General features: G+C 38.2%; 2 protein-coding genes across 5 annotated transcripts in view; both read right to left on the bottom strand.

Annotated features, from left to right (window-relative positions):
* The window catches only part of LOC106874443 (uncharacterized), a 41,839-nt gene extending 35,749 nt beyond the window's left edge, over positions 1-6,090 (bottom strand). The window contains exons 1-4 of the mRNA XM_089342005.1: positions 5,515-6,090; positions 3,089-3,186; positions 1,754-1,849; positions 678-782 (exon numbers count right to left, since the gene is read on the bottom strand). Of these exons, the coding sequence (XP_089198131.1) occupies positions 678-782; positions 1,754-1,849; positions 3,089-3,186; position 5,515 (300 nt within the window). The 5' untranslated portion in view covers positions 5,516-6,090. The remainder of the gene's footprint in view (positions 1-677; positions 783-1,753; positions 1,850-3,088; positions 3,187-5,514) is intronic.
* A 5,845-nt stretch (positions 6,091-11,935) lies between these two features.
* LOC106874442 (uncharacterized) overlaps positions 11,936-12,303 on the bottom strand; it is a 29,647-nt gene continuing 29,279 nt past the window's right edge. For all 4 annotated transcript variants that reach the window (XM_089342293.1, XM_089342292.1, XM_089342295.1 and 1 more), the window contains exon 13: positions 11,936-12,131. In XM_089342293.1, the coding sequence (XP_089198419.1) occupies positions 11,985-12,131 (147 nt within the window). In that variant the 3' untranslated portion in view covers positions 11,936-11,984. The remainder of the gene's footprint in view (positions 12,132-12,303) is intronic.

The raw sequence follows: 12,303 nt of genomic DNA, 5'->3' as shown, positions 1-12,303 counted from the left end.
TGTATATATACATATCTATTTATGTAGGCATGTGTGTGTGTTCTCGAAGTGGTTGGCGTTAAGAAGGCCATCCAGCTGTAGAAACTCTGCCAAATCAGATTGGAGCCTGGTGTAGCCATCTGGTTCACCAGTCCTCTGTCAAATCGTCCAACCCATGCTAGCATGGAAAGCAGGCGTTAAACGATGATGATGATATGTATGTATTTGTGTGTGTTTTACAGCAAAGTCAGTTCTCTGGGAATGTATGAAACCCAGATAACACACACAAACACATGCATACATACATACATATAAGATGTATAGTTTATTTGCAATCTTCTATGGAAACATGTCAGGCCAATGTGCTGTCTATGTTTGAAAGACAAGGGGGAAAAAAGACAAGCCCCATGCTTGAAAACAAAAGAGGAATGGTAACAGGAAGAGTAACTGGCCACAGAAAATCTCCCCCTATGAATCTCGTTGAATCTCTGACACCCCACCCTCAAGCACTGGAAAATGGATTTAAAAAAAACTGGGTCACCATGAGAGGTTATTGAGATTTGTGAAATGAAGATTTGCCATGGATTTTGTTGGATTTTAATACAATGTTTCGTCAATAGGGAAGAGGTGGGGGGGGTATAATAAAAAAAAAAATGATAAACGAAGGAATCAATTTAAATGGAGAAAAATGAACTTACATTTTGGGCCGCCAACCATTGGGCATGACCAATGCTGCTAATGCTTTGCATGTAACATTCTGTTAGTTCTGCTATCTTCTCAGCCTTTTCTTTGTTTAAATCCTCCTTGAAAACACAATAATAATAAAAAGAGATGAACAGGTTGTGGAAAATTAATCTTTTAGCATTTAAACTGGTCATATCCAGTTTAATTCTACATGTTTTATGTCTGAGCCAGCTAGATCAGGCATCTCACACCTACCCTACAATGTCATTCTCAAATTAAAATGCAACAACAAAATCTTGAAGATATGGGATAAACTCAGATTAATTTAAAACATCATCATCATCGTTTAACGTCCGCCTTCCATGCTAGCACGGGTTGGACAATTTAACAGAGTTTCTATAGCTGGATGCCCTTCCTAACACCAACCACTCTGATAGTGTAGTGGGTGCTTTTATGTGCCACCGGCACGAAGGCCAGTCAGAAGGTACTGGCAACGGCCACACTTGAAATGGTGTATTTTATGTGCCACCTGCACAGGAGCCAGTCCAGCAGCACTGGCAACGAACTCGCTTGAAGAATAAACATTATATTTAACAATTATATGCTTATATTTTAGTAATTGATGCCAGTGCTGGCTGACTGGTCCCGTGGTCGTTGCCAGTGCCACCTGACTGGCCCCCGTGCTGGTGGCATGCAAGAAGCACCATTCGATCGTGGCTGATGCCAGTACCACCCGACTGGCTCTTGTGCCGGTGGCACGTAAAAAGCACCCACTACACTCTTGGAGTGGTTGGCGTTAGGAAGGGCATCCAGCTGTAAAAACATTGCCAGATTGGATTGGAGTCTGGTGCAGCCTTCTAGCTTGCCAGACCCCAGTCAAACTGTCCAATCCATGCCAGCATGGGAAGTGGACGTTAAAATACAATGATGATGAGATCCTAATATTTTAATTATAAAAATACAATAGGATTTTTTAAAACATCAAATGGCTTTGGAGATCCAGTAAAATAAAATACGACGAAAGGCATCCATAGGTAAAAAACAAAAAAATGGTTGAGAACCACTGATGAAGATGAAGAAAATAGCTTACATTAATGGTATTGATTAATTTATTCAGTTCTTTGACTTTAGTTTTGGTAACATCTTTTCTCACTTTTGCTGCATTGGTTTTGGAAATTTCACGAACCTAAAATTCAACAATTCACATCCATTTTAAAATTTCAAGAAAAAGAAAAACAAAAAAAAGATGGTCTTTGGGTGTCTGCAGTGAGGATGTGGTCATGCCATTCCACATCCTCAAAAAGGATCTCAGGTTCAATTCAGATGGTTATGTGAAGCTATTGGAGAGTGTGGTCAAACCCTTGTTGTAGAGGGTTGCTGCTGGAAAGTCATATGTGTGGCAGAAGGATTGGCATATGTCATATGTGTGGCATAAGGATTGGCATATGACATAAGTGTGGCAGAAGGATTGGCATATGTCATAAGTGTGGCAGAAGATTGGCATATGTCATATGTGTGGCAGAAGGATTGGCATATGTCATATGTGTGGCAGAAGGATTGGCATATGTCATATGTGTGGCAGAAGGATTGGCATATGTCCTATGTGTGGCAGAAGGATTCAGCTCCTTGCCATACTTCTGGAAAGAGTCAGAAGTAGTTGTTGTTGGAGAATTTCCACAACTTCCACCAACCCCAATTTCTCGTCTCCCAATTCCCCAAACTGCAATCGCATGAACTACTACGTGTAGGGGCACAGATAAAAAAACAAACAAAAAAACACCAGCCACTGTCTGCAACACCAAGATCAAGGAGGTGCTCAAAGATATTCCCACGGAGACAGTGAGGAATGCATGCACCACATTATGGAACTGTCCTGAGGCTGTTATGAAAGCTGAGGGTGGCAATTTTTGAGCAAACTGTGATCTCTCAGCCATAATCCAGTTGATATTTTTTGAGCTTTTAAAATACTTTTATTTTTGGAGGATTTGTGTTTTCCCTTTTTATGCAACCTGTCAAATATAGCCCGAAAACTCAGTACCTGAGTTCAGTGAGAACAAACCCCATACTACATGGCCGCAAAACAAACTTCTTCACCATACAATGAATGGAGCAAAGATTATTTGCCATCATAACATGGTAGTTCTGGTTTAGGACGAATGTTGCTGTAATTTAGCCCCAGGAGACATCATCTCCAGCTGGCTATACGACACGATTTATGTCCTTATATTTTCGAACAAGGGAATCTAGCACCCCCACTCAGCTCAAAAAATTATCTGTGAAGACAGGGTGACAGCAATATTCGTCCTAAACCAGGACTACCATGTTATGTTGGCAAACAATCTTTACTCCAAAGTACTGTTGTTGAATATCTAACGTTCTGAGATTTACAAATAGTAATTTTCCACACAATGAATGTTTTCCTTACCTGCTGGAATCGAATCTTTCTTCGTCTCTCTCGTTCTTCTCTGGTAATTTTTTCCGTCTCATCTGCAGTCAGTTGATAAGAAATGTCCAATTTAATCACTGGAAACATAAAATTATATAACTTTAGCTGTCATCATTAAGGCATTCTACCCATGACCCTCCAAACTATTTTTCTTTGTTTTCAGGCATAGTATATTCACATTAGAATATCTAAATGACGCGTAGGGACATGGTATTTCGTTATGCAATCATAATATACTACAAAGTATATTAAACGCCTTTCTAAGTGAATATCATGATCTATTGTGTTAGCAGTGCCACTACATCATTTGTTAAGGTAATCTCTCCAGTTTTCTATAGAAATTCCAGCCAGAACAGATTTTGTTATAATTGTTTTGTATTCTAGACACTAATCAGTACTGGTCTGTTGTATTAGCAGTACTATTATAGCATTCATTAAGCTTATCTCTACACGATCAGCGTTGGCAATTTTATATGTACCCCCACCATTTGATGTGGTTAGTCAGATCTGGATTGTATCAGAATGCTAATAAAGTACCTGTCCAGATTCCAAATCCCTATTCCTTTACGTTTTATATATACATATATATTTAGATAAAGATAGTTATGACTGGGGTTGTTACCTAGGGTTTCATGTCCATAAACCACATAGCTTTACAGCATCTTTTCAGATCTTAATACCTGGTGGTCGACAACTTCTCTTTGTTCAACTAAAGGCGATGCTCAGTCAAATGACTGAACCCCCAAAATATATATATATATATATATAAAGTAGTTGTATACTGCCAACTTAAGGTGACAGTCCCAATAAGGGAATATACTATTGCTATTTAGCCCTAGGAAGCTGGACCGCTTCCTGTTGGCCTTGACACATTTCCTGTGTCCTTATCTTTGCGAGGGGGAGACAAACTCCTCCACCCAGCCTAGCCTGCATTCAGGGAAATATTTCCTAGTCTTTGCTCATCATCAGCCTGAAGTAGCGCGACTAGCTGTTTGAAAAAGTCTGTTTACCTCTCGCAAAGATATACTATTTCAGTGAAATATATATATATATATAATTCTGGTTTAAGTACTCCATAATAAACCCTCATAACTTCCCTGTTTCTTTGAATTTTCAGAATTTTTTTTAAAAACCTTTCCCCACTCATAAATTCTAAAATTTCCACTCTTTTTCGAAATTTTATATATACACATATATGTATGTGCGCGCGTCTGTTTGTCCCCACCACCACTAGACAACCCGTGTTGGTATATTTACGTCCTCGTAACTTGGCGATTCAGTAAAAAAAAAAAAAGAAAAAAAAAGACATAGTATAAGGAACAGGCTTAAAAAAATTCTAAGTACTGGGGTCGATTTGCTCGACTAAAATTCTTCAAGGTGGTGCCCCATCATGGCCGCAGTCTCACAACTGAAACAAGCAGAAAATAAGATATTTCGGCGGACTTAGGAAACACCAAGTTCGAATTTCTTCGTTTTTGACAGGGATTTTTTATGGTGCCCTTGGAAATGCACTGGACTATCTTTTTAGCCAAAAAAAAAAAAAAAAAAAAAAAAAAAAAGCGAAAAATGTTTTTTTTACTCCCGCACCCATCTTCCCCTCTCACGAACGATTTAGGTCGATTTTGTAGGCACTAAGCAAAATGATGTTTTAGGGACATGGGAGATAGTCCAGGGCATTTCCAGGGGCACCCATCAAAACGGAGAAATTCCAACTTGTTGGTGCTTCTTAAGTCCGACGTCCGGCCATATTGCAAGCATTATCGATAGAAAATTTAACTCTTTTGTTACCATATTTCTGTTAATTTAGAAAATAATGAAGAATATAGTAAAATAACTTTATCATAATTAATTAAACTGGTGTTGGGGACATTAATTAATATGAAACTTTGATGGAAAGTTTTCTAATTTAGATCCCTTTAAGACAAGAAAGTTTGTATCAAAGAACCAGGAATCCGTTGGCTGATTAAATCGATCCCCGATACTTTATTTTATCGACCCTGAAAGGACGAAATACAAAAAACTGACCTCGGCGGGATTTGAACACCTATACGGAGCCAAACATTCATAACAACAACAATAATAATGGTTTCAAATTTTAGCACAAGGTCAGCAATTTTAGGGATGGAATTAAGTCGATTACATCGATCCCAGTGTTAAAAATGATATTTATTTTATCGACCCCCAGAAGGCAAAATCGACCTCGGCAATATTCGAACTCAGAACATAAAAACAGACGAAAATACTGTTAAGTATTTTGTCCAGCATATAACAACAACAGCAACAATTACAATAATTATAAATTAGAAGAATGAAACAACTGTTCGACCGCCCAAGCTACAATGTCCACACACGAAAATAATACGTAAATAGTAAAATAAATATCGAAGACAAATGTCTGTACTTACTTGTTTCTGGTTATTTCATTAACTTTAGACAAGAACGAACATTTGGTCTGTAAAAACCCAGAAAATAACAAACTTTGTGCTTCTTTTTAATTTTCCAAAACTTTCTTTTCATAATTCAAACAAAAGCCGTTTGAGTTAAGACCACAACAGCAGGAAAATATAGGTTTAATAATGTGTCCTTTACAACTAAATAATAACGTGTTAATTTTACTTAGAGACATCAACAAATGGCTTGGTGACCTAAACAGACTGGTCCAGACATGATGTTGTTAAGATAAAATCTAGTCTTGTGCCTGACAAAGCAATTAAAGACACCGACATATTATCCGGACCCGATGTCTTAGTTAAGACGTCCTAGTCCAGTCCTAAATTCGTTGGTTAAAATATGTCCTGTTAAAGACCGAACAATATTTGTTCCTTCATTGTAAATAAAGTGTTTATCGTTTTACGACATTTTAAAAAAGTTTGAATTTCGTAACTATAGAGTACTGCGCATGCGTCAGCGACTACCGGATATCCGCTCACTTTCGTTGCTGCGATCAAAGCGTCATTAGAAACCAACGTTTGGTGAAAGTTTCAGTTAAGACGCTCTCGTCCGTGTCTATGTTCCATCGTTTATCTTTTGTATCAATCATCGGACTGTGGCCATGCTGGGGCACCACTTTGAAAGATTTTAATCGAACAAATCGACCCCAGGACTTTCTTTTTTTTAAAATTTACTTTGGAAATCTGGTACTTACTCAAAATCGGTCACTTTTGCCGAACTGCTAAGTTACGAGGAACCTAAATAAACCAACACCAGTTGATTTGTTTACATCCCGAGGCTTAGTAGAAGACACCTGCTCAAGGTGTTACACAGAGGAACTGAACCCAGAACCGTGTAGTTGGGGAGCAGATTCTTTACCACACAGTTACAAGTTTAGATCTAACGATATTTGCTTCATCATTGCTCAAATTCTTCGTTCACGACATTTCATTTTTATAAGTTACGTATTTCATAACTGTAGAACACTGCGCATGCGTCAGTTATTACCATTTATCGGCTCGCTTTCGTTTTCTTGATGGTGTCATTTGAAACTTCAAAGATTTTGGGTGGTTTTTAGCTCAACCAGGTCTGCGTGTATTGTTGTTGCGACGACGAGGATTTTCGTCTGAGATGATAGTATCTTTGCTTGGCTTCGCGAGCGAAGATTAACGGTGAGAGATGTCCACCTCTGTTTAAGGTTTTCTATGCCCGACGAGTCAGACGGCAGAGGGTACATGGGGGAAATAGGCTGATCAGGGTTGGTCGGAGTGTCCTTGATTTTACTACTTTTTCTTTTGTGTGCAAAGATGGTCCTGTTGGTATCTTCAAAGGAGGCTGTTGTCCTGAGGACGGTGAGATGCCAGGCTTCACGGTCACTGGCAAGAACAGACCACTGGTGTCCTGAGATGCTTGTAAGTCCTATGAAATCATCATCAGCAGCAGCAGCAATAATGGCAACAGAATAAACAAACGAAGCTAATTGCTCGAAAATGTGCATCTTTGGTCACCTCAGCACAACTCTGATCGAAGATTCCTCCGTCTAAAACTGCATCCAATGCTATGATTCCATTCTATAAAAATACAAACCCTTACAGCTTTCTTTCAACATCATCCAATTCATCTCTGACTCAATATTTGATCGTAAATGATCGATCGCAAAACTGAAGGACGGAAACAGCCAGACACCATCGCGAGCAACATTTAAGATTCAATACGTTAGAGAGACGGGTAACGGTATCGGAAACCTCCCTACGAACTCCTCAAACGCCATCTACAAATTACGGTGTTTCAGTCACTTACTCCGTTCAGTTAGATAAGCAGCAAGCTCCTTCGAAAGAAGGTGAAAACCATTATCGTAGAATTAAGGATGTTATGGTAGGAAAAAAGAGCCGATAGCAGCGATGTGGCTTTATGACAGTGGTTCTTAACCATTTAGTTTTTTTTTATGGACCCCCTTTGATTACTGTTTCACCCTGGTGGACCCCTATAGGCAATCGATGTTTAAAAACTAGTTATACACATGCTTAGGCGTAGGACTGGCTGTCTGCTAAGTATCTAGGCGTAGGAGTGGCTATGTGGTAAGTAGCTTGCTTACCAACCACATGATTCCTGGTTCAGTCCTACCGCGTAGCACCTTGGGCAGGTGTCTTCTACTATAGCCTCGGGCCGACCAAAGCCTTGTGAGTGAATTTGGTAGACGGAAACTGAAAGCCCGTCGTATATATATATATATATATGTATGTGTGTGTATATGTTTGTATGTCTGTGTTTGTACCCCCAACATAGCTTGACAACCGATGCTGGTGTATTTATGTTCCCGTAACTTAGTGGTTCGGCAAAAGAGACCGATAGAATAAGTACTAGGCTTACAAAGAATAAGTCCTGGGTTCGATTTGCTCGACTAAAGGCGGTGCTCCAGCATGGCCGCAGTCAAATGACTGAAACAAGTAAAAGAGAAAAGAGTATGCTTCTTTCAAATTTCGATTTTGTTTTTCACACATTAAGTTCTATCGATTGAACTATAAAGACGTTAAGAAAAGAAACCTAACTGTTTGTTGCAAGAAATACATATGAAGCATAGTTCATTCATGGACCTTTAATATACAACTGTGGGGCTCCAATTTACCATTTTGCTTGTGTGGCCCCGCCACAATCTTATATGAGCTCCCTTATAAGAGTTACATGGTGCTATCTCGTCCAAGGGGAATAACTCGTCTCTTACAATAGAAAATAGCTTACTCTCTTATCAATCAATTACCACTAGACTATCAAGTCCGCAAAGATAAAGCAGGGATATTCATCAAACGTTTCGAAGGAAATTCGAAGCAAAATATTTTGTGACCGTGCGATCGGTCAAGATATGTGATCCTCTTGGAAGTAACTTGACTACACCAGCGGGGTAAATGCACCAACAATAATCTAATCAACGTTTTAGCACAGTGATTGTCAACCAGATTTTTACCTATGGATCTCCTTCATTCCTATTTTATTCGAATGGACCCTTATAACCATTCCATGTTTAAAAAATCCTATTGTACTAGCTTACTTACCAACCACATGGTTCCAGGTTCAGTCCCAATGAGTGGCACCTTGGGTAAGTGTCTTCTACTACAGCCTCGGGCCAACCAAAGCCTTGTGAGTGGATTTGGTAGACGGAAACTGAAAGAAGCCCGTCGTATATGTATATATATATGTGTGTGTGTTTGTCCCCCAATATCGCTTGACAACCGATGCTAATGTGTTTACATCTCCATAACTTAGCAGTCCGGCAAAAAGAGACCGATAGAATAAGGTCCATGAGCCTGTTAACACATAGACCAGTCAAAGACAAATAACAGCCCATGGGACTTTCCGAATGATGTGCCTAGTGAAAAATAACCGTCAATTTTTCTAGTAGTGTTGCCTGTCAGATGATAAGCCATCTCATCCCATGTGGTCTGTTTCTTGAACAGTGTTGTCCATATCCTGATATAGACTATGGGATGTGGTAGGGTGGTGCATTTCTGGGTAAAATGTGTAGTGAGAAGCTGCCTGAGAATTGAACCATGCTTCTCAGATTTTTCTGACTTTAGAATCCTGACCAAATTTATTTCTATAAAAGGAAAAGAGTTGCCATAAAAGGTGTTAATCATCATCATCATCCTCATTTAACATCCGTTCTCCATGATGGCATGAATTGGACAGTTTGACATGGAGCTGGTCAGCTGGGAGCTATCCACTCTCCAATTGTCTGTTGTGGCATGGTTTCTATAGCTGCATGCCCTTCCTGATGCCAACCACCAAACAGAGTGCAGGATGCTTTTTATGTACCACTCGCAGAGCAATTTCAATATTTGTACAGATTGGAAGGCTGTGAGCTGGCAGAAACGTTAGTACGCCGGGCGAAATGCTTAGTGGATTTCGTCTGCCGCTACATTCTGAGTTCAAATTCCACCGAGGTTGACTTTGCCTTTCATCCTTTCGGGGTCGATTAAATAAGTACCAGTTACGCACTGGAGTCGATGTAATTGACTTAATCCGTTTGTCTGTCCTTGTTTGTCCCCTCTGTGTGTAGCTCCTTGTGGGCAGTAAAGAAATAAGAAACGTTAGCATGCCGGGCGAAATGCTTAGCGGTATTTCGTCTGTCTTTACCTTCTGAGTTCAAATTCTGCCGAGGTCGACTTTGCCTTTCATCCTTTCGGGGTTGATTTAATCAACTGGCCCCCTCCCAAAAAATTTCAGGCCTTGTGCCTAGAGTAAAAAACAATATTTGTACAGATTGGATCATTTTTTTTCTCTTTTCTCTTATCTTTCATTCCTATTCACAGACCTTCATAAACAGTATCAATGCCTACCTGAAAATGGTTTGACCAGTCAGCACTGGCTGATATATTTATGGTTGAGACAGCAACTTCAGAGGAAGTGTGCGAGTTTTCCTGCAAAACAGATTCTAGAATCTTCCAGGTTGACTGTAATTTAAAGGTGAGAAAATCCAGCTTTGAGCAGAGCTGAATTTGTATAGGTTGGGTCTTCCCCCACCCACCATCCAGTAATTTCTGTTCCCTCCTATTCACAAGCCTTCACTAGTAGCATCAATTAATGGATATTCACCGTACCATTATAAAATATTAATTTATTAGATGTGCATCTGTAAAGTCAGGCAAATTGTGGTGTGGTTATTTTTAAAACACATAGCTGACCAGATATGCAGGACAACTAAACAAAAAGATAGGGTCACAAACCACACTAAAAATTGTGATGAAATTAATCATCCAGTTTTTTTCTAACCGTATAGCATTTAAACCGGCCACAAATATTCTGCCTTTCTGTTCCAACTGACCAAATCCATTCTCTCAGACCGACCTTACAGTGTCATTCTAAAATAATAGCAATTACTTCATTGAAATCTCAAAAGCTACAAGGTAATGCATGATTAATTCAAGACGATTTTGAATAAATTAGCATTACATTCGACAGACTGATCTGAATGTGGAAGAATTAAAGGTGGGTTGCATTGGTTTGTATAATTTATCTAATTTTTCTCCATATGTGAGTCAGTTGCCTTTCCCTTGGACAACATTGGTGGCATGGAGGAACGAGGGTGGTATGCACGTGTAACTTTTGGTCTTCCATAAAACAGCCTTGCCTGGACTTGTGCATCGGAGGGGAACATTCTAGGTGCAATCCCAGCATCATTCATGACCGAAGGGGGTCCCTTTATGCTTTTATATAAATGACATCAACTCATATATTATGTACAATACAGATATACTTATATTAGCAAAAATATATATTCTGGCATGAAAGAAAAGGCACAAAGCATCCAAGTCAATATATATACACACGTAAGCATTATATACATATATATACACACACATATATATATATATCCACACACACACATATATATGTGTGTGTTTATATATATATATATCATCCTTGCAAGTAAGTTTTAAACTTATATATATATTTATATATATATTGTGTGTGCATGTATATATATATATATATATATACACACACACATAATATTTAACGTTTGTCTTCCATGCTGTCATGGGTTGGACAGTTTGTCAGCAGCTAGTCGTAAGCCATTTGGAGTGGACAAAATGTTTGGTTGGCATGATGGTCAAGATAAAAAAAGCAAAATTAAGCCACAGAGGACAGCAGATAAAACACATGACAGGAAGTGATACAAAGTTGACCAGTGGTTCACTAAAGGTCAAGGTGATCTTGTAATTACCTTGACCTTCAGTCAACAACTGACGAAAGAGTTTGGTCTCCTTACTTTTTGAATCTTGCTCTGGGTGCTTTACCTGTTGTCCATGCTTGATTGATTGGTGTGTGTGTAAGTGTGTGTATATATATATATATATATATATATATATATATATATACATATAATTTACACACACTATATACACATACACATGCACATATGATTTATATAAGTTGTATATATATATATATATATATAATTTATAAAATTTATATATATATATAATTTAGGTACATATAATTTATATATGTGTATATATATATGTACAATATATATCACACTTTATATTTATCTATACACATTATATATATATATATATATATATATATATATATATATATATATATATATATATATATATATATATATATGTGCAATATATATATACAATATAACATTTTATATTTATATATACACATTATATACACACACACATACACATATTACATATATATATATATACATATATATATATATATATATATATATATATATATATATATATATGACAGACAGGTCACAGGTATATATACAAATATATACAAATATAGATACAGGCAAACACACACACACACACGCACAATCCCCCCACCCCGCACACATACAAATAAATAACTATTCATTTCCTCTCTCTCTTCTTCGCAATCAATATAAATACAGCGCAGTCGGTATTGGCATGGTTATTATTTACAGGCTATTGATGTATCGTTGTATGACTCCTTCGGTGTTGTGCCAAATTCGGTGGAGTTCTTTGGAGAAATTGTCTTCCCAGTCTTTGCGATATATTTGCTCTTTGTGTAGGAAGTCCTTTATCTGGCTCTGTGATACACAGAACTGAAATAGAAGAAAGGTTTTGGAAGAATTAGATGGGGGGAGAGAAAGAGTGTTTGTATGAGGGAGGTGGACAGAGGGAGAGAGGGGGTGAAGGGGGAGACATACTGTGTTTATGTGAATGTATGTTTGTATGTGTGTATGTGGGTGTCTGAGAAGGAAGGAGAGAGTGAAA

Source organism: Octopus bimaculoides, chromosome 25 (assembly GCF_046866305.1).
Source record: "Octopus bimaculoides isolate indiv1 chromosome 25, ASM4686630v1, whole genome shotgun sequence".
In the NCBI taxonomy this organism is placed as follows: Eukaryota; Metazoa; Mollusca; class Cephalopoda; order Octopoda; family Octopodidae; genus Octopus; species Octopus bimaculoides.
Note: the sequence above shows the minus strand (reverse complement) of the source record. Positions and strands in the feature narration are given on the sequence as shown.